This window comes from Macaca mulatta, chromosome 1 (genome assembly GCF_049350105.2).
Source record: "Macaca mulatta isolate MMU2019108-1 chromosome 1, T2T-MMU8v2.0, whole genome shotgun sequence".
NCBI lineage: Eukaryota > Metazoa > Chordata > Mammalia > Primates > Cercopithecidae > Macaca > Macaca mulatta.
This window is the reverse complement of record NC_133406.1, coordinates 58233083-58255872: the sequence shown is the minus strand read 5'-3', so window position 1 is coordinate 58255872 and position 22790 is coordinate 58233083. Positions and strand designations below refer to the sequence as shown.

Genomic DNA, 22790 nt, shown 5'->3' with positions numbered 1-22790 from the left:
TGTCTCTACTAAAATACAAAAAATTAGCCAGACATGGCGGCTTGCGCCCATAGTCCCAGCTACTCGGGAGGCTCTGGCAAGAGAATTGCTTGAACCTAGGAGGCGGAGGTTGCAGTGAGCTAAGATCGAGCCTCTGTACTCCAGCCTGGGCGACAGAGTGAGAGTTTGTCTCCAAAAAATAAAAAATGAAAAAAAGAAAATAAGCAGAACATTATCATTAGTAGAAATTAAATTAGTTGTTAGATTTAACCTCTTTATTTTAATAAAGAATTGTGTAAAACTAAAGATAAAATAGTTGTTCCAAGATTTAGTTGGACCATGTAAGTTGAACACCAGATCCCTAATAGTCTATAAGCCAAAACGTAGTAAAACTTTTTAAAATTATATTTTATTATAGAATATGTATTTCAATGGGTTACTTTGCAAATTCATACCTTGTAGATAATCTGTGAATAGAAAGTTTCACAATTATATCATTTTTTAAAAAAACTGCTATTTGAATTTAAAATTTTTAATTTTGCAATGGACCTTGGAGCACAGTAAACAAAAATCTAAATAAGTCAGCCAGGCGCGGTGGCTCACGCCTGTAATCCCAGCACTTTGGGAGGCTGAGGTGGGCAGATTGCAAGGTGAAGAGATCGAGACCATCCTGGCCAACATGGTGAAATCCCATCTCTACTAAAAATACAAAAATTAGCTGGGCGTGGTGGCACATGCCTGTAGTCCCAGCTCCTCAGGAGGCTGAGTCAGGAGAATCACTTGACTGGGAGGCGGAGGTTTCAGTGAGCCGAGATTGCATCACTGCACTCCAGCCTGGCGACAGAGCGAGAGTCTCTCAAGAAAAAAAAAAAGTCAGCTGCCTTCTTCACTTGCCCATGGTCGTGCCGTTTACTATTGGCAACATCAAGAAACTTAAACAAAACTTGATGTTTGCTTCTATGATTTCTGTATGTTTAAAGCTTCTGCTCACAAAGTTGAAAATGTATAATGTAACAATAAAGAAAAATTTTAATGTCTGAAATTTAACAAATATGTTTTAGAGAGCATTTAAAAGTATATAAATCATAGCTGCTACAAGATTTAAAATTCGAATGTCTTACTGAAAAACTAGGAAGATAAGCTGGGTGCGGTGCCTCACGCCTGTAATCCCAGCATTTTGGGAGGCCGAGGTGGGCGGATCACTTGAGGTCAGGAGTTCCTGACCAGCCTGGCCAACACGGTGAAACTCCTGTCTACTAAAAATACAAAAGTTAGCCGGTGTGGTGGCACTGTCTTATAATCCCAGCTACTCAGGCAGCTGAGATAAGAGAATCGCTTGAACCCCGGAGGCAGAGGTTGCAGTGAGCCAAGATTGTGCCACTGCACTCCAGCCCGGACAACAGAGCAAGACTCCATCTCAAAAACAAACAAACAAACAAACAAACAAACAGGTAAGACATCTGATGCTAAAATATATTGTTCTAATTATTGTCTATTAGACAATTCTAATACCAGTTTTTAAGAATAAAAAAACTAGTAAGACATTTGATGCTATGTTATTGCATGTTGTACTACTATAAACAGTTTTTTATATTGAAGCTGTTTCCTAATGCCTCACAGATTTGTTTTTGTGAGAGCTTTTGTGTGTGTGTGTGTGTGTGTGTGTGTGTGTGTGTGTGTTTTCCTGGATAAAGACAAATCTCTTACCTTAAACTCAAGATATAGAAAAAGCCGATCATTTAAAATTATATGAAATATTTGTCATACTCCTAATGATGCATGTATTTGCTTCTACTAGCTGAGAGTGAGGGAACATCCTGTTTATGGACCATATGTTGAAGCACTGTCAATGTAAGTGTTTGGCTCAGCAAGGGCAAAGAGTATAAAACAAATGAATAGAGTGAATGTTACTCTCCCATAATCTTTATTGTATTCTCATTGGCCTTCCTAACTTTGAAACCCTGGGTAACTATTTCGCCTTCTACCCTTGATATTGTCCAATTGAGTTTTCCCTCTCTTTTCATAGCGTGTTAGTTACTTGTTTATATACTTGCTTGTATCTTTCACAGTACCTGTAAAGTGTCTGCCATGGAGTATTCATTATACTGAGTATGAAGTAAATATTTGCTTTTTCTCCCTTTTACCCCTTCCGTTCATCATTAATTACATCTTCCCTCTCAACCTGCTTTTTATACCTATGACTCTAAGCTAAACAGGAAAGGAGGTAGTAAGAAGAGTTAAGAGTTTGATACATGCCAGGAGTCCTTTACTTTCTTTTCCAACCCTCCAAATGCTTTCTTTTTTTTTTTTTTTTTTTTTTGAGACGGAGTCTGGCTCTGTCGCCCGGGCTGGAGTGCAGTGGCCGGATCTCAGCTCACTGCAAGCTCCGCCCCCCGGGTTCACGCCATTCTCCTGCCTCAGCCTCCCGAGTAGCTAGGACTACAGGCGCCCGCCGCCTCGCCCGGCTAGTTTTTTGTATTTTTTAGTAGAGACGGGGTTTCACCGTGTTCGCCAGGATGGTCTCGATCTCCTGACCTAGTGATCCGCCCGTCTCGGCCTCCCAAAGTGCTGGGATTACAGGCTTGAGCCACCGCGCCCGGCCCCAAATGCTTTCTTAAAGGAAAAGAAAAGTGATTAAGTATTAACTCAGCTGCATTTAATACATCTGGGATTGTATTGGGACCCATATACACCCACATATAAATATACCTATGCATATACATATGTGTTAAAGTATATCTTTTGGCATTGTGATTTAGACTTCAGTATTAAGATGCTAAGGTGCTTCATTGTGTTAAGAAGAATCATACTTTTTGTTAAAATTAAAGCATTATTTTATTTCCTGTCCTTTAAGAATGGGGAAAATAAAAGATTCTGGGAGAATCAGTAAAATAATATTCATGAATTAGTCCATTGTGACCTTCAGAAAGTAAATATGTAATTGAAATGTTATTATTGTTTTATGAGAACAAGAGTATAATCATCAGTACAATTGATTTTGTCTTTTCACTTCTTAAAAATAGGAATGTTGTCAGTTCTTACACTGATATCCAGGTAAGATTGATTGCATTTTGTCTTCTTTTCACTAGATAGAAAGAACATAATCCTAAATATTTTCTCTTAATTGCTGTTTTACAAATAAAATGTTAGTTTCTTTAATTTGTCACAAACTGATTTTGTTTGTTAAGTTTTAATCAAAATAATTGCTCTTCTATATTAAAAATATTAACCTTCCTGTAAGCTTAGAGTTATGGAAACAGTCTTTTAAAGTTATTATGTCTTGCCTCAGATTTCTATGACAGAAAAAAAGGCAATGGGAATACAAATTATTAAAAGATATGTACTCATTTCATTTTATAAATTAATTACAAATGTGAATATGTTATCTCTCTTAATTTTTATACCAATGAATTACAGTCTGCTGATCTGATCTTCCTTCCTTTTTCCTTACAAGAGTTGGCTAGAATTGGGAAATAAACAAAGAGCTACCGCTGCTACTGGGATGAATGATAAAAGCTCCCGATCTCATTCAGTTTTCACTCTGGTGATGACCCAGACCAAGGTATTTTTTTTCCACAGGCAAAATAGTAAATACATTTAAGTAATTCATGTTTTTCTTACTGTCTTCTTTAAATCAAAAGGTAAAAGTACAGTCATATAAATATATAAATTCAATTTGATTATAGGAAATATACCTTAGTTTCAATGACTTTTGGTCAATGACCAAATGACTTATGGCAGTATACTATTTACCAAATTTTAAAATCAATAATAGATGCTTATTATACCATTGATATGATCATATCAATATATGATAGTATGTTTTAAAATAATGTATAGTAATTATGCAGAGTATTTAGAAAAACATCAGAAAGTAAAAGATTTTTTGAAATTTAGCCCTAGGTTCCACGACTCAGATAGTCCCCTCTAAACATTTTGGTATATAATCTTTCAGTTTTTTTTACCATCACAGTTAAATTCACTTAAAATCACACTGTTAAAATCTGTAACAATTTTATATTAAAATTTTTATAAAATAATTTTTAATAGCTACATAATATTCCATTAATTATTACAGTTTCTCAAGTTTTTCTCTACTGTTGGACATTTATATTATTTTTAAATGTTTTGCTATTATAATGCTGGGATAAGCAACATCTTTGTGCATTAAACTTTTTCTTTATTTATTGTTATTTCTTTAATATAACTGAGTGGTTATGGATTATAATCTCTTTAAAGTAATTTGTTTTATTTTGGCATAATCTATCCACTGCTCAATATATTCTTTTCAGTAGACCGTGTGAATATTTTTGTGTTATAAATTATCACAGATTCACAAAGGGATGATTTTAGGCCAGGTGCGGTGGCTCATGCCTGTAATTCCAGCACTTTGAGAGGCCAAGGCAGGAGGATCACTTGAGCTCAGGAGTTTGAGACCGGCCTGAGCAACATAGTGAGACCTTGTCTGTACCAAAAATAAAAAAAAGTAGCAGGTGTAGCAGCATGTGCCTCTAGTCCCAGCTACTCCGGGCTCAAGTGGGAGAACTGCTTGAACGCAGGAGATCAAGGCTGCAGTGAGCCATGATCACGCCACTGCACTCCAGCCTGGGCGACAGAGTGACCCTGTCTGAAAAAACAAGAAGGGACAATTTAAAAAATAAAAGAGTGATGTGTAATATTTTACAACTTTCCCTTTAAAAAGCGTATATTGTTTGCGAAGTCATAGAACTTAAATTATTTTAATTTAATATCATTTTGCTGTAGACAGAATTTGTGGAAGGGGAAGAACATGATCACAGAATAACAAGTCGAATTAACTTAATAGATCTGGCAGGCAGTGAGCGCTGCTCTACGGCTCACACTAGTGGAGATCGACTAAAGGTAAATGGAATGGTTTTCTCCTTTGGATGAAATTTATTCCTGAGGTCATTATTTTAAGGAGAATACAAACTGAATACACTTAACCTCCCCCCAGATACATCTTTATCTGCAGTTTATAGACTGCAATGCTGTGGCTGAAAAAGAGATATGTACTTTTTGGTTATGATTAACTTTTAAAGAAAATATGAAATAATGGCTGGGCGCGGTGGCTCACGCCTGTAATCCCAGCACTTTGGGAGGCCGAGGCGGGCGGATCACAAGGTCAGGAGCCGAGACCACGGTGAAACCCCGTCTCTACTAAAAATACAAAAAATTAGCCGGGCGAGGTGGCGGGCGCCTGTGGTCCCAGCTACTCGGGAGTCTGAGTCAGGGGAATGGCGGGAACCCGGGAGGCGGAGCTTGCAGTGAGCCGAGATCGCGCCACTGCACTCCAGCCAGGGGGACACAGCGAGATTCCGTCTCAAAAAAAGAAAATATGTTTGAGTCATAAGAAAGTTGGTAGTTTATAGAAAAAAGTATTTATAGACAGGCGTTGTGGCATGTGTCTGTAGTCCCAGCTACTTGAGAAGCTCAAGTGGGAGGGTCGCTTGAACCTGGATGGTCGAGGCTACAGTGAGCCATGTTTGTGCCACTGCACTCCAGCCTGGGCAACAGAGTGAGACTCTGTCTCAAAAAAAAAAAAGAAAAGAAAAAAGTGTTTACTCAGTAATTATATGAGGGGAGAAATATATTTTGTGAAATAAATTTCTTGCTAAGAAGTATTTTAAGTTAAAATTTTTTTTTCTTGCATGCAGGAAGGTGTGAGTATTAATAAGTCCTTGCTAACTTTGGGAAAAGTTATATCTGCACTCTCTGAACAAGCAAACCAAAAGAGAGTTTTTATTCCTTATCGTGAATCTGTTCTTACATGGCAAGTATCTTTTGACGTATAAAGAATTGTATAAAATATAGCGAATACTATGGGGAAAAGGATGATAGACTGACTTCATTAACTTTGCGATGGAGAAAGGTGGTAAGCATTATGAATTCTAGAACCAAACTACCTGGATTTGAATCTCAGCTCAGCATCTTATAAGCTCTGTGACGTTGGGTAAATTACTTAATATTCTAGCCTGTTTCCTCATCTGTAAAATAGGAATAAAATCAGTAAGTGAGGATTATTAGTTTTAGGGGTGAGGATTATTAGTTACAATTCTTAATACATAATATGTACTATATGAGTGTAAATAACTGTTCTTGTACTTAACTATTATTTGTGCCTGATGTTTGAACATATATGGTACTATCAAACATATTGGTAGTTGTATAAAGAGAAATTGAATTATTTTGTTTGCTTACTACACAGTGACTAATATATGGGTGCTCAATAAATGTTTTCATTAGTGAATGTATATTTAATTTTCAATATGTTACATTCAGATTACATCTGTATGGATTTCATATTCAGTTCTGATAGGCATTTACGATAAGGACTGCATCTTTACTTGAGGGTAATGTGTTTTTATAATTGGTTTATTATAATGTGGTTGCCACCTTGAAACCTGTAAGGGAAAATCTGATTTTTTTCATGTCTTATGGAAGTTAAAAATAGTGGTATTCATTTTGCACTGATACATGTTTTAAGTCTCATACTGTTTTTCTCTAAAATAAAGATTTTGCTTATAGTACAATATAGAATTTTTGTTTCAATGTTCATTCATCATTTTCTACATTTATTGAGCACCTGCTTCAAAAGGTTGTGGTGGCACTGGGAATACAAAGATGACTAAGACACATAGCGCCTTCCCTATGGTAGCTCACAGTCACAAATACTTGATGATTAACCACATTTTAAAATCTCTGCACAGATTGTTGCCTCCTCAAACAATATAAAAAGTGTAAGAGAGAAAAAGTGTTTATGAGATCTAGAAATAGTTACAAATACCAGAAAAAGTTTTAAATGGTATTTGAATACAGCATAATAATACTGTATTATATACCCTATTAGTTTGTTTTGTACTTTTTAGATAATTACTGTTATTAAGTTGTTGTAGAAGCAAAGTCTTATTATGACTTTTTTTTCTTGCAGGCTGTTAAAAGAAAGTCTGGGTGGAAATTCAAAAACTGCAATGATTGCTACGATTAGTCCTGCTGCCAGCAACATAGAAGAAACATTAAGCACACTTAGATATGCTAACCAAGCCCGTTTAATAGTCAACATTGCCAAAGTAAATGAAGATATGAATGCCAAGTTAATTAGAGGTGAATATTTTCTCGGAATTTAAAAATTATTTTGCCACAATTTAGTCTCAGGTATTATTAGTTGCAGTCTTAAAATATGCAATTTATGAACATCAGAGGTATTTTTCTATAACTATTTTAATAGATTCTAGTCATCAGCCTATAGTGATGGAGGATGATAGGTAGAAGGACAGATAATAAATAAGAAGAAAGACAATTAGAAAAAGAACATAGAAAACAGAGTCTGGGTAAGGGGGAAATAGTAAGCGTTAAACAATAAATTTACACACTGAGTCATAGATGTGTGCAGCAAAAAACCAATAAAACTATTTACTGTTTTTCTTTTATGACCTCTCTTCCATTGACATTTTATGTACTAGCTCTGCTCATGCTTAGTTCATTGACCCAAAGACAATCTGAGCTTGAGTTTCTAGTAAAGGTTGATCTTCATTTATGCTAAATACTGCTTTCTGTTTATCTCTAGGTAATCATCAATTTAGGATAGACTTTAATGCCTGCAAGAAATCTTGATTTGTACAGTTTTATCTTTGTTGATGTAGAACTATCATTTTTTCATGCCCCTTTGTCCTCTCGCCCTTTTTAGCAGAAGGTGATAGACACTTCAGATATATGAGCCAGAGAAGAATCTGTTTTCTCTATCCTGGTCCATCCTTGCCCTTTTGGATCCCTTGTGTTTCACAAGTGGGACTGTTTTCATTAAAAATTAGTATTCTGGGCCGGGCGCAGTGGCTCACACCTATAGTCCCAGCACTTTGGGAGGCCGAGGCAGGTGGACCATTTAAGGTCAGGAGTTCGAGACCATGCTGGCCAACATGGGGAAACCCTGTCTCTACTAAAAATACAAAAATTAGCCAGACACGGTGGTGGGCGCCTGTAATCCTGGCTACTCGGGAAGCTGAGGCAGGAGAATTGCTTGAGCCCGGGAGGCAGAGGTTGCAATGAGCCGAGATTGTACCACTGCACTCTAGCCTGGGCGACAGTGAGACTCTGTTTAAATAAATAAATAAATATTCTGAATTCCAGCTTGAAAAATCTTTGATTTTGGCTGTTCTGCCTAGTGAATAGCCATTCTTTTATTTCTTTACTTTTTAAATAAACTTATTTTCACTTTAACAATTCCCCTTTTGCCTCTTGAAAGTGTCCCACTTTGGTCAATACATTATACAGCTTTCCTACTTATGAACAGGGAAAGTTCATTAATATGGGAGCATATTTCAGGTTAAGACTAAGTAAAGATTTATAGGTTATAAAAGTAAAGTAAAGCTGATTTCTCCAATATTCTATTTTATTTAGTAATACTGTATTTAAAACTTCAAATGAAATAGAAGATTGGAGGATTATGCTTACTGTGGAAATTATGTATTAGATGTTATTATTCATGCATCTTTGTATAAATCTTCAGAATTGAAGGCAGAAATTGCAAAGCTAAAAGCTGCTCAGCGAAACAATCGGAAGATTGACCCTGAACAATACAGGCTCTGTCGGCAAGAAATAACATCCTTAAGAATGAAACTGCATCAACAGGAGAGAGACATGGCAGAAATGCAAAGGTAGAATATAGTCAGTACTCTAAATGCTAAGTGTGTTGCTCTGGAATCATAGGAATTGCAGGGACCTCAAGAGGATACTGAGTCTTTTTCCCTACCTTCCTTATGAATAGAGCAGCCCACTCCCAGATTATCGTATTTTAAATATTACTAGGTAGTTCCTTAATTTTCACTGATTGTCTCTTGACTCTCAATCTTATATATCTGGATGTTTTTAACTCTTATTATTTTCTTTGTCTTTGGAAAGAGTGTGGAAAGAAAAGTTTGAACAAGCTGAAAAAAGAAAACTTCAAGAAACAAAAGAGTTACAGGTATTATTTCAACTTTCTAAACTGATTTGAAAATAAATATGCCAAGAAATAAATATCGCCAATATGCCAATGCATGTAAATTTAATGTTTCAAATACTTACTGTATACTGACTCTGTACAAAGCAATACCACAAGGAAAATTAATATAAAGAAATGTTAAGATCAAGACTGATTGCTTAGAGCCAGTCCATAAGCTAGTTGGAAAGTTAAAATATGAATAAACCATCTTGTTATATTTACTTTGGTTCTACAAATATATATTAAATGTCTATGCTGTGCCAGGAACAGGGGAAGCCAAGGTTATTAAATACAGTTTCATCCCTCAGAGAGCTTGTGATCCAGAGAGAGATTTACAAAACATAAATAGAAGACTGAAATGCAATGTGATTTCATTAGATTGAGCCATAAGCAATTGCCATTTTTGTAGGTAAAGAATGGTTGAACGCTGGCAGTTTCATATGGTTGAATCTAATGTAATGAAAAGTATTTCAAGTGATTGGAGGAGGGGAGTACTATAAGAATTCAGGAGAAGGAGGGAAAATTCCGTGGTGTGGCCAATCCAACCTCATAGAAGAGGTGGCATTTGAGATGGGCTTTGAAGTTTGCGTAAGATTTTAATAGGAAGAGAAAAGGAAGAGAGCATTCTCGGAAGAGAAAATTCTGAAAGTAAAGGTAGAAAAGTTTGAGGTGTCTTTAGAAAGGGTATGTAGATCAGTTTTATTGGAAGCAGTTTATATGAGATCATAAGGAGATACAATTGGAAAGATATGCTATGATTAGTTTATGTAGGACTTGATTTCCAGGCCAAGGAAATTAAGTTTTATCCTATAGGAAGTGAGAAGCTGTTGAAAGTGACCAGGGATTTACATTTTGAGAGTATCCTTTCAAGAGAATTAACTGGCATAGGATATAAGATGGATTGAAAACAGAAGCTATTGATGGTGATCAGGAGGCTGCTTCCATAGTTTTGGTGTGAGTTGACAGGGGCCTAAGGTGACGGCAATGAAGATACAACAAAAGAAACTGATCTATTCTAAAGACCATCAGTCAGTATGAATAGATCCAATTTGGTGATGGTAGATTGATATATGAGTAGACTGAGGATGGTGAAGGACAAAGAAGGTAGGGAGATAACAAAGGAGAGATTCTAAGGAAGGAGGAGAGAGTCTAAAAAACCTTTAGGGCCAGGCACAGTGGCTCACGCCTGTAATCCCAGCACTTTGGGAGGCCGAGGCAGGTGGATCACCTGAGATCAGGAGTTCGAGACCAGCCTGGTCAACATGGCGAAACCCTATCTCTACTAAAAATACAAAAATTAGCCGGGTGTGGCAGTAGGTGCCTGTAATTCCACCTACATGGGATACTGAGGCAGGAGAATTGCTTGAACCCAGGAGCCAGAGGTTGCAATGAGCCGAGATCATGCCACTGCACTCCAGCCTGGGTGACAGAGCGAGACTCCGTCTCAAACAAGTAATTTAGTGAGACTTCATATAGAATTGTTCTAATGTTTAATATAGACCATTTGTTTTAGGTGAATTTAACAATTTCATACTGTGATTAAAATTAATTTCTTTTTCTGACTTCTACCAGAAAGCAGGAATTACATTTCAAATGGACAATCATTTACCAAACCTTGTTAATCTGAATGAAGATCCACAACTATCAGAGATGCTGCTATATATGATAAAAGAAGGAACAACTACAGTTGGAAAGTATAAACCAAACTCAAGCCATGATATTCAGTTATCTGGTGTGCTGATTGCTGATGATCATTGGTATGTTAATCCTTTAAAAAAAAAGAAAAGGCACCTGTTCTATATCTTGATAACATGTGGTTTCCTTCATATGGCATATTCATTGATACTTATTGTTCAGTATAATTCTTCAAACCCGTTGTTTAGTCAGGAAAAACATACATTCTGAGTGTGTTGTAAGAATGATAGGTCAGTTACTGTCAATATAAAGTACAGTGTAAAGCTCTGTTTTTGTTTTGGCATACTTGATCTGTTGATTGAAGAATTATAATGATGCACATGAAAATAAACTATCTATCTTACATAACAGAATTTTTGGTTGGATTGACCAATTTAAAAATGTTATTTTATGTGAATTTTGTTCATATGAATGGAATGATACTTGTATATATTGTTGGAATGATAGTATATGTAAACTTTTTTGACTCTACATTGTGTTTCCAAGATTTATATATATTGGTCCTGTTTTATTTTCACTGCTATGAAGCATTCCATTGTATGACTTTATCTCTTATAAAGTTTAGACAGTGCTTTTAAATTGTATGTCTAAGAGTAGAGATACTAGGTTGTAGAATATGTGCATGTTCAACTTTAGTAATTTCAAATTATTTTCCAAAATGGATTTTTACTCTCATTGGCCTTGAGAATACCTGTTACTCCACATCCTTGCCAATATTTAGTACTGTCAGACTTTAATTTATGCCAATCTGATGAACATAAAATAGTATGTCATTATGGATTCATTTTACATTTCTTTGATTAATAATAAGGTTGAACATTTTTTCATGTGTTGATTGGCCATTTTTGTTTACTATTGTGACTTGCCTTTTCATATCTTTTGCCAATTTTTCAACTGATTTGTTTATTTCTTAATAATTTGTAGGAGTTGCCAATCCTTCATGAGCTTTTTGGTATAAATATCTTTTTTTCTAATGTGTAACATCTTTTTACTCTCTTTGGTGCCTTTTGATTGATTGAAGTTCTTAATTTTATTGTAGTACCTGGCATCAGTCTTTTCCTTTATGGTTGTCAGTTTTTATGTCTTAAAGAAAGAATGTTCTGGCTGGGCGTGGTGCTCATGCCTGTAATCCTAGCACAGGCATGTGGGCGGATTGTCTCAGGACTTTGAGACCAGCCTGGGCAACATGGTGAAACCCCATCTTTACTAAAAATACAAAAAGTTTTCCGGGCATGGTGGTGCCCGCCTGTAGTCCCAGCTACTTGGGAGGCTGAGGCACAAGAATCGCTTGAACCCAGGAGGTGGAAGTTGCAGTGTGCCGAGATCATGCCACTGCACTCCAGCCTAAGTGACAGAGCAAGACTCTGTCTCAAAAAAAAAAACAAAAAAAAAAACAAAAAAAAAAAACAGAGAAAGAATGTTCTGGCCAAGTGCAGTGGCTCACGCCTATAATCCCAACACTTTGGGAGGCAAAGGCGGGTGGATCACTTGAGACCAGGAGTTCAAGATCAGCCTGGTCAACATGGTGAAACCTCGTCTCTACTGAAAATACAAAAATTAGCCTGGCATGGTGGTGGGCACCTGTCGTCTCAGCTACCTGGGAAGCTAAAGCATGAGAATCACTTGAACCTGGGAGGTGGAAGCTACAGTAAACCAAGATCACCCCGCTGTACACCAGCCTAGGTGACAGAGTGAGACTCTATCTCTATCTCAAAAAAAAAAAAAAAAAAAAAAGAAAGGGGTCTCTATGACCTCTACATTGAGAAAATTTCTCCTAAATTTTCTTCTGGATGTTTTGAAGTTTTGCTTTCACATTTAAGTTATTGAATGTCTGGAATTTTTTATTTGGTGTGAATTAGGGGTCTAAATTCATTTATTTTCCACATGAATAGCCATTTCTCCCAGTAACATATATTAAATAGTTTATTGCTTCTTTTGGGATCTGTAGTGCTCCTACAAAAAATTCCTAAAAATATGGGAATCTATTTCTTCCTACTAATACCCTATAGTCTTAATTACTTGAGCTTTGGAATGAATCTTTATTTATTTTTTTTTTTTGATTCAGAGTTTTGCTCTTTCTCCCAGGCTGGAGTGCAGTGGCGCCATCTCAGCTCATTGCAACCTCCACTTCCTGGGGTCAAGCAATTCTCCTGCCTCCACCTCCCCAGTAGCTGAGATTGCAGGCGTCCACTATTATGCCTGGCTAAGTTTTGTATTTTCAGTAGAGATGGGGTTTCACCATGTTGGCCAGGCTGGTCTCGAACTCCCACCTCAGCTGATCTGCCTGCCTCGACCTCTCAAAGTTCTGGGATTACAGGTGTGAGCTACCACACCCAGCCTGTAATGAATCTTTATATCTTAATGATTCATGGAGCCTCACTGGTGACACAGCCTCACTGTGTCACCCAGGCTGAAGTGCAGTGGTGTGATCTTGGCTCACTGTAACCTCTGCCTCCTGGGTTCAAGTGATTCTCGTGCTTCAGCCTCCCAAGTAGCTGGGATTACAGGTGCATGCCACCATGCCCAGCTAATTTTTGTATTTTTAGTAGAGACAATTTCATCATGTTGGCCAGCCTGCTCTTGAACTCCTGACCTCAGGTGATCTACCCGCTTTGGCCTCACAAAGTACTGGGATTACAGACGTGAGCCACTGCACCTGGCTATGAATCTTTATATTTGGTCGGGCATATCCTCTTGTTCTTTAGGTTCTTTTGCTCTTTAATTAATTAATTATTTTCTTTAACAAATAAATACAGAATTATTAACATCTGTGGCAAAGATACAGAAAATGCTCCCAAAGAGTTAAGAGTCTAGTAAGGAACTTGGAAGCCTCCTGCTTGCCTCTAACTCTCTACTTCCATTTTTAGTACCTTCCTCAGTTTATCTCATTCACTAGACCATGAACTTTATGAGAGCTGGTTTCAGGTCTGTCTTCACTGCTGACACATACCTGGCTCTTGGAGGTTTAATGAATAGAAGAACTTCATGGCTGAGGCTGGTCATGTGAAAGAGAAAAAAATAACTTCAGTATCTATTAATGCATATTAAGTGTTATGAGTGCTGTATACTTACTGCTTAAAAGTGAAGAGAAGGAAGAATTGACTTCTAACTTAAACCCTAAAGAACAGCTTCTTAGAGGACTGTAAGTTGGGCCTTCAAGAATGGTTGCAAGAAGGGAGAGCATGCCCTATCTGGAAGGAATGACTCAAAGAAAGGAGGAAAGCTGGCATTAAGGCAAATTCAGAGTATTCATATGGTTGACTGAGTGTGAAATGGGGTTCTTATGGGAAAATAGTGGCAGATGAGGGAGGTTGGTGGTTGAAGCCAGATTGTGGGGAGTCCAGAATGGTAGGCCATGGAATTTTGAGAGCAGAGTAGATATAATTAGGAGAGGAAAGGGGTCAGAACAAGTACACATTGTGTAAACCTTCACCTGGATAAGACACTAGACTGGTGGGAGGGATGTAGTGCCTAAGGATGAGCTATTTTTTCCATATACTTTTCTCTGGATGCTTTAATTAAACTATTATTCTCTAATCACATATCTTGGAGCCTCATCAACAGCTAAAAAGATCTTTGGTTAGGACTCAGCTTTTGTTGCAGTTTTTCTTTTTCTTTCTATCCAGTTAATCCAAAGATGAATTGGACTTTGGAGTTTCTCTCCTATTATCTGAATAAAAAGTCTCAAATATGTAGCACTTATAGCTGATTTTCCACAGTATCACCTTATCATCCAGTTAATTAGATGACTTAAGAAGTACACTTTGATCTCCATGTTTTTCCTTCCTCTGTAGTACCCCAATTTTCAAGAGGGGAAAAATATTTGTTCTTTCTGTTAAAGCTCATATGTAAAACCAGAAGCTTAGAAAATTAAAAAAACACTTAAAATTGTTTTATTCATAGGAAATCATTGGCAGTATGTTAATGTTTTTTGCTAGAGTGTTTTTTTTTTTTTTAATTTTTTGGGGAAGGTTTTTTTTTTCAAAGAAGTTATAATAAAAATACACCCAATGAAAAATGTTCCCACCACTGGTGGATCAGATTGCTAGAGGCCAGGCTTTTTTCACCACACTTCAAAAATCTAATTGGAGGCTCGATGCAGTGGCTCATGCCTGTAATCCCACCTCTTTGGGAGGCCGAGGCAGGTGGATCACTTGAGGTCAGGAATTCAAGACCAGCCTGATGAACATGGCGAAACCCCATCTCTACTAAAATGCAAACGTTAGCTGGGCATGGTGGTGGGTGCCTGAAATCCCAGCTACTCGGGCGGCTGAGGCAGGAGAATTGCTTGAACCCAGGAGGCAGAGGTTGCAGTGAGCTGAGATTGTACCACTATACTCTAGCCTGGGTGACAGAGCAAGACTCTGTTTGGAAAAAAAAAAAAAAAATCTAGTTGGAGGAAACTAAAATAATTTAAAGTTATTGTTACATGTTGGTATGAACCTTAACACCAAAGGAATAGCCCAAGCAGAATTATCCCATATTGCCTTTTTCTTACTTTTTAGTGTGTTCTGTAATTGTAACAATGTGCTTCTTTTTTTAACAGTACTATCACAAATTTAGGTGGGACAGTGAGTATTATCCCACTTGGGGAAGCAAAGACATACGTAAATGGAAAACGTATTTTGGAACTCACAGTATTACATCATGTAAGTGGATGGGTGCTACAATATAAGAAACTGTTTGACTTTGGACAAGTCATTTAATTTCTTTGAGTTCTGGTTTTCTCTATAAGATAAGGTGTTGAAGCAGATTAAGTACTTTTTCATTTCAAAAATTCTTTTTCCTATTAATTGCCTTCTTGTGCAAAGACAAAAGTTATATTTATATGAATCAGTACCTGAAGAGCTGACCACTAACAGCATCATTATATGTCCTATAAAGACCTAGGCTTTAGAATTAGACAGACAGGGTTGGAATCCTGGCTTTGCCACTTGCTATGTGACCTTTGGCAATTTATTTAACTAGGTGATTAAACAATATCACCCAAGTCAGGACACTTTTGAGATCATTATTAATAATTACATCAAGAGAACAAACATCAGCAGTGTGTTGCAGGCAAACCCAGACATATTGTGACTATATATCCTGCCTTTCAGGGATAGCGAAGGATTAACTGAAATAATAATTTGTGTATATAGTTCTTAGAATAGTATCTGCAAATAGTAAGCTCTCGATGAATGTCTGTTGTTATTACAAGCTTTGTGCTCTTTAGTTTCCTCATTCCTAAAATTGGGATGATTATAGGTATCTCACTGAGTTGTTGTGAATCGTAAATGAGATAACATACAGTCTTGCACCTCATAATGATGTTTTGGGCAATGAGGGACCACATATATCACAGTGGTGCCATAAGATTATTATACTGTATTTTTACTGTATTTTTTTTCTGTTTAGATATACAAATATTTACCATTGTGTTATAGTTGCCTATGGTATTCAGTACAGTAACATGCTGTACAGGTTTGTAACCTAAGAGCAATAGGCTATGACATATAGCCTAGGTGTGTAGTAGGCTATGCCATCTAGGTTTGTGTAAGTATATTCCATGATGTTCACACAACTATGAAATCATCTAATAGTGTACTTCTCAGAGCATATCCCTGTTGTTAAGAGACTTATGACTATATGTAATGTGCTTAATGCAGTGTTTGGTATATACAAAGTAATAAACGTTGGGAGGCCGAGGTGGGTGGATCATGAGGTCAGGAGTTCGAGACCAGCCTAACCAACATGATGAAATTCCATCTCTACTAAAAATGCAAAAATTAGCTGGGCGTGGTGGCGCACGCCTGTAATCCCAGCTACTCAGGAGGCTGAGGCAGTAGAATCGCTTGAACCCGTGAGGCTGAGGTTGCAGTGAGCTGAGATTGCGCCACTGAACTCCAGCCTGGAGACATAGTGAGACTCTGTGCCAAAAGAAAAAAAAAAAAATAAATGTTAATTGCTATGATATTTATGTTTATCATTAATACTAGACTATATTGAACTGTTGGGCATAATGAATTTTCTCATATAATTTTTTGGTTGAGACTCATCTCAAGTAGTACATTTTTTTGTGTGCTTTAGGGTGATCGAGTGATTCTTGGTGGAGATCATTATTTTAGATTTAATCATCCAGTAGAAGTCCAGAAAGGAAAAAGGCCATCTGGAAGAGATACTCCTATAAGTGAGGGTCCAAAAGACTTTGAATTTGCAAAAAATGAGTTGCTCATGGCACAGAGATCACAGTAAGTATTGCTGTTGATATGAAATAGTAAGTGTATGAGAGAGATCTACAACAGAGTTAATCATATTGTGCCAGTCTCTAGTAATTAACTCTTTGGGTGCTGGTTTCTAGTGATGTAATTTTTTCTCTTGGTACATTCATTAGTTCAGCAAATGTTTATTGACCATCTATTATGTGTCTGTCACTGTACCAAATGCTGGGGATATAAAGAACAAGGATTGAAATTTAGCTCATGTGCTGGAGGAATTCATCATCTCGAGGGGCTGACAGTTCTAACAGTGCTGTGACACAGTGCTCTGACAAGAGTCCTGAACTGTGGTGTGGAAGCTCACGGGGTGACACCTGGCCCTGACCAGTTATCAGTGAAGGTTTCTAGAAGATGAGAAGACGTCCCGTAGAGGAGAATCCCAATAGACGATTAGAATTTAGCCAGAGGAAGACTGGGAAAGTGTACTTTTGTTTTTCTTTTCTTCTTGTGCCCCAGTTTTAGTTCATGCAGTATTGTAGGATTTCTGGCATAAGCAGTATCCTTGTAAGCTAAATGGTAAAGTATATACAAATAAAATGCTAAGGAGTTTGGACTTTATATTAAAGGATAAGGGAAACATTAAAGAATTTTGAGCAGATGTGAGACACTCATAATCAGAATCACATTTTTAGAGAGATCACCAGCACTCAAATCTGTAGAATGTATTAGAGATAGAGCAAGCTTAAAACCTGCAAATGCAGCCAAGAGACTACCAAAGTAAGATAAATATAGTGTGGTTATGTAGGAAGGAAACATAAAGGAGATAAGATTGACAAGGCTTGATGACTAAAGAGGATGAAAGGAGGAGGAATCAAAAACTAGTTACAGACTAGACTAACTGCTTTATCACCTTTTAAGAAGCCTCAACCTACTTTTGCTCTTTAAAAATATTTTTTTTATTGAATACAGTATAAATAGCACAAAATTTACCATGTAAGCCATTTTTAATTGTGTAGTCCAAAGGCGTTAAGTACCTTCACATTGTTTTGTTTTGTTTTGAGACGGAGTCTGGCTTTATTGTCCAGCCTGGAGTACGGTTGGCATGATGGAGGTTCATTGCAACCTCCGCCTCCTGGCCTCAAGCCATCCTCCCACCTCAGCCTCCCAAGCAGCTGAGACTACAGGCGCACACTACCATGCCCGGATAATTTTTGTATTTTTTTGTAGAGATGGGGTTTCACCATGTTGCCCAGGCTGGTCTCGAACTCCTGAGCTCAAGCAATCCACTTGCCTCAGCCTCCCAAAGTGCTGGGATTACAGGCTTAGTCACTGTGCCCACCCTAGTGCCTTCACATTGTTGTGAAACCATCACCATCAGCCATCTCCAGAAATGTTTTATTATTACAAACTGAAACTCTGTATTTGTTAAACAATAGCCATTCTCCTCTCTCCCTAGCTATGATATCCACTAGCCTTCTTTTTGATATTCTTATTCTTTTTTTTTTTTTTTTCCTGAGACGGAGTCTCGCTCTGTCGCCCAGGCTGGAGTGCAGTGGCCGGATCTCAGCTCACTGCAAGCTCTGCCTCCCGGGTTCACGCCATTCTTCTGCCTCAGCCTCCCGAGTAGCTGGGACTACAGGTGCCTGCCACCTCGCCCGGCTATTTTTTTGTATTTTTTAGTAGAGACGGGGTTTCACCATGTTAGCCAGGATGGTCTTGATCTCCTGACCTCGTGATCCGCCCGTCTCGGCCTCCCAAAGTGCTGGGATTACAGGCTTGAGCGACCACGCCTGGCCTCTTATTCTTTTTTTCAGTAAAATTGGGAATGGAAATTTCTATATAATGTAGTTACTAAAGCACTGATTTTATTGAGAAGAAAGAGTCTTTAGTTTTCTGTAATCATTGATGCTTTCTCTCCCATATATGGAGAAGTGACAAAGCTGATTTCATGTTTTGACTTATCAAAACATCAAATTATTATAAATGGTTTAAAATACATGATACAATCTCTACCTTACCAGCTCTTCTATCATGTATTTTTAGTCATTTCAATATTTTCCTAACTTATGACCTAAACATAAAAACTATTGATATATGAAATATAGTTTTTGCTCTAACCAGTTTGTTTAACACAAAGTAACCTTATTTTGTATTTACTATAATATTAACTATAATTTTACTGTACTGTTTATTATGACATATTTTTGCATAATTTATTTTCCTTAAGCATTAGAAAAATATATTTATTCAAATATCAGGCATCTTCAATAGTAACTAAGTTAGAAATAAGCAATTTTTCATCCTGTGTGTTTAAATTTTGAGTGTAAACAATTGTAGAGCCAGTGAAAAATTTAAAAACACTGTTGATAGAATGTCAGAAATTAAGTTTTAAGATTTAAACTTTTGTTCAATGGAAAACTTTTCAGTAGGATTAAGAACTATTACGATGTATAAAGAATTCTTAACATGTATCCTGTAAACATCTTGCTACATTGTAGACTCGAAGCAGAAATAAAAGAGGCGCAGTTGAAGGCAAAGGAAGAAATGATGCAAGGAATCCAGATTGCAAAAGAAATGGCTCAGCAAGAGCTTTCTTCTCAAAAAGCTGCGTATGAAAGCAAAATAAAAGCACTGGAAGCAGAACTGGTAAAAGGCAGAATTGGTTTTATTTATTTATTTATTTTTTTCCGACAGTGTACGCCAAGTGATGTGTTGCCTATAAAGTTGATTACGTCCCTTTAAGGGAACTGGGAGAGATCAGAGATTAGTGAATCAAAGCCACAGTGAGTCTTGGCCCTCTTTAATTTTACTTTAAGAAATAAGTTGGAGCTCGGCATGGTGGCTCATGCCTGTAATCCCAGTACTTTAGGAGGCCAAGGTGGGCAGATTACTTGAGCCCAGGAGTTCAAGACCAACTGGGGGCAATGTAGGGAGACCGGTCTCTCCAAAAAGTTTAAAATATTAGCTGGGCGTGGTAGCATGCGCCTGTAGTCCCAGCTACTCAGGAGGCTGAGATAGAAGGATCACCTAGCCCAGGGAAGTCAAGGCTGTAGTGAACCTTGACAGAGTAAGACCCTGTCTCAAAAAAAAAAAAAAAAAAAAAAAAGACAAGTTGGTGGCAATAATAGACAATGGCTATCGGAAGAAGAAGAAAAATAAAAAACTTCTGTCCTCTAGCTGCTTGAGTCATGGCTGTCTCCATGGTTTATTGGAAATCTTGGGTTCCCAGAAGCCCATTTTAGAGAATACTCTTAAAAAGTTTGACTAGTGGTATTTATTTTTAGTTAACCTGAATGAAGTGGAGAAGCTTTAATAGGGCAACTTTTCTATTAGTGAGTAATTTCTTGTACATTGGCTAAAGAAAGGGACTTTTGTACTTTTTTGCTACTTTTTTTGCCTGGGTTATTTTTTATTATCATTCTTTAAAGAGAGAAGAGTCTCAAAGGAAAAAAATGCAGGAAATAAATAACCAGAAGGCTAATCACATAATTGAGGAATTAGAAAAGGCAAAGCAGCATCTTGAACAAGAAATATATGTCAACAAAAAGCGATTAGAAATGGAGACTTTGGCTACAAAACAGGTAATTTTATTGTGTAACCAGTTTGCTCTATTCTGAGAAAAAGCTGAATTTTTTTCTTTTTCCAAAGAAGTTGCTTATGGTATGTTGACAGAAGAGAGCCAAATCCAGGTTTGTAGATGTGTAGATGAGAAAAGTACTTCTTGCCTGAAAGCTTGAATCCTGGTACTGCTCACAGATCTGCTCACACATCACACAGAGATTTTGAAAGAGACAGACTTCTTATTTCCATCTAGTTCCACTCCAGTTTTCTCTTTTTATGCATCTACAACTATCTGGTCATTGGTCATGCCAAGTAATTTAAATAACTGAAATAGTACTAGGGCACATCTGAGGAAGGAAAAAAGGCACAGCTCTTATACTGGGTCACATCCTGATGTCACAATGAAACATCTGCCTGTGGAAAGAGCAGCAAGCAGCCTGTTTCCAGAACTCACAGTAGGGCATTCCTTACCTCAGTCTTACGAGCTTAGGCACCTGCCTGCTTTTATCATGTCATTGAGGATAAAGGCATCTTTCATGGGCCTCAACTATTCAGTTTCACAAGCCTAAGGGATAAAACCAGAATGTTAATACCTTTAGGCACCTTACTGTCAACATTTTGGGCCATTCTTTCTATTAGTGGTTCTTGAAGGGTGGTCCCTAGACCAGCAACATCAACATCACCTTGGGAACATGTTATAAATGCAAATTTTTAGGCTGGGCACGGTGGCTCACGCCTGTAATTCCAGGACTTTGAGAGGCTGAGGCAGGTGGATCACGAGGTCAAGAGATCGAGACTATCTTGGCCAACATGGTGAAACCCTGTCTCTACTAAAAATACAAAAATTAGCTGGGCATGGTGGCGCATGCCTGTAATCCCAGCTACTCAGGAGGCTGAGGTAGGAGAATCTCTTGAACCCGGGAGGCGGGTTTGCAGTGAGCCAAGATCGTGGCACTGCACTCCAGCCTGGTGACAGAGCAAGAGTCTGTCTCAAAAGAAAAAAAAGAAAAGAAAAAAGAAATGCAAAGTTTTAGGCTGCACTCCAGAACTACTAAAGCAGAAACTGAGAGTGGGGCACAGAACCTATTTTAAGAAGCCCTGTGGGATGTTCTGATGAACACTAAAGTTTGTAAGCTCTGTTTTGCTTCCTTATATCTTAGTCTTAAGGTTTTACTCTCTCAAATGGCAATTTTATTTCTCTTTTTTCCAAGTTTGTGAGGTCGGGGAAACCAGGGTGGGAGTTGGGGTGGAAGAAAATACTCCTAGTAATTGCAAAGTATTGGTACCATAATACAGTTATTATGGATCTACTAGTCAACTCACGGACACAAAGTGACTAGTGAACCACCTCAGAGAGGTTTAGGAGAAAAACATAGAACTGTTTAAATCTTGAAAAACAATTATTATTACTGGGATTATAATGCTTATTTGTGCTAAGCTAGATTTCTTGTATCTTTTAAATTTAACTTCTTTATTTAGTCAACAAGTGTTCTTGGATATGGCCTCTTTTTTTTTTTTTTTAACAGTTTGTCCTTTTTTCTTCTTTTTTTCTGCCTTTTTTGGGTTTTCTTATTTTTAATTTATTTTTATTTCAGTAGCTTTAGAAGTACAAATGGCTTTGGTTTCATGGATGAATTATATAGTGGTGAAGTCTAGGATTTAGTGCACCTGTCACCTGAGTAGCTTACATTGTATCCAATAGGTAGTTTTTCATTCCTTGTCCTCTCCCACCCTCCTTCTTTCTGAATCTTCAATATACATTGTACCAGGAGTACACACAGTTCACAATTTAGGTTGCATGCTCCTTATGAGAATCTAATACCTGATGATCTGAGCTGGAACCATTTCATCCTGAAACCAACCCCTGTGCCCCTGTCTGTGGAAAAATTGTCTTCCATGAAAGCAGTCTATGGTGCCAGAAAGGTTGGGGACTGCTGCATTATACCACTCTATATGCCTTTGCATGCCCATAGCTTAGCTCTCACTTATAAGTGAGACCATGCTGATATTTGGTTTTCAATTCCTGAGTTACTTCACTTAGAATTATTGCCTCCAGTTCCACTCAAGTTGCTGCAAAAGATATTTCGTTTTTTATTGCTAGGTAGTATTCCATGGTGTGTGTGTGTGTGTGTGTGTGTGTGTGTGTGTGTGTGTATATATACATATATATACACACATATATATAATATATATACACATATATATAATATATATATACACATATATATACACACACACAAAACATATTTTCTTGATCCATTCATTGGTTGATGGACACTTAGGTTGATTCCATATCTTTGCAATTGTGAATTGTGCTGTGATAAGTGTACACATGCAGGAGTCTTTTTGATATAATGACT

At 37.4% G+C, this 22790-nt stretch overlaps 1 protein-coding gene across 1 annotated transcript in view; it reads left to right on the top strand.

The window, feature by feature from the left end:
• KIF14 (kinesin family member 14) overlaps positions 1-22790 on the top strand; it is a 68859-nt gene that overhangs the window by 11809 nt on the left and 34260 nt on the right. The window contains exons 8-20 of the mRNA XM_028851869.2: positions 1778-1830; positions 3003-3033; positions 3434-3541; positions 4744-4860; positions 5655-5770; positions 6929-7101; positions 8504-8651; positions 8896-8959; positions 10550-10734; positions 15219-15321; positions 16742-16902; positions 19368-19515; positions 20298-20450. Coding sequence (XP_028707702.2) covers positions 1778-1830; positions 3003-3033; positions 3434-3541; positions 4744-4860; positions 5655-5770; positions 6929-7101; positions 8504-8651; positions 8896-8959; positions 10550-10734; positions 15219-15321; positions 16742-16902; positions 19368-19515; positions 20298-20450 — 1560 coding nt within the window. The remainder of the gene's footprint in view (positions 1-1777; positions 1831-3002; positions 3034-3433; positions 3542-4743; positions 4861-5654; positions 5771-6928; positions 7102-8503; positions 8652-8895; positions 8960-10549; positions 10735-15218; positions 15322-16741; positions 16903-19367; positions 19516-20297; positions 20451-22790) is intronic.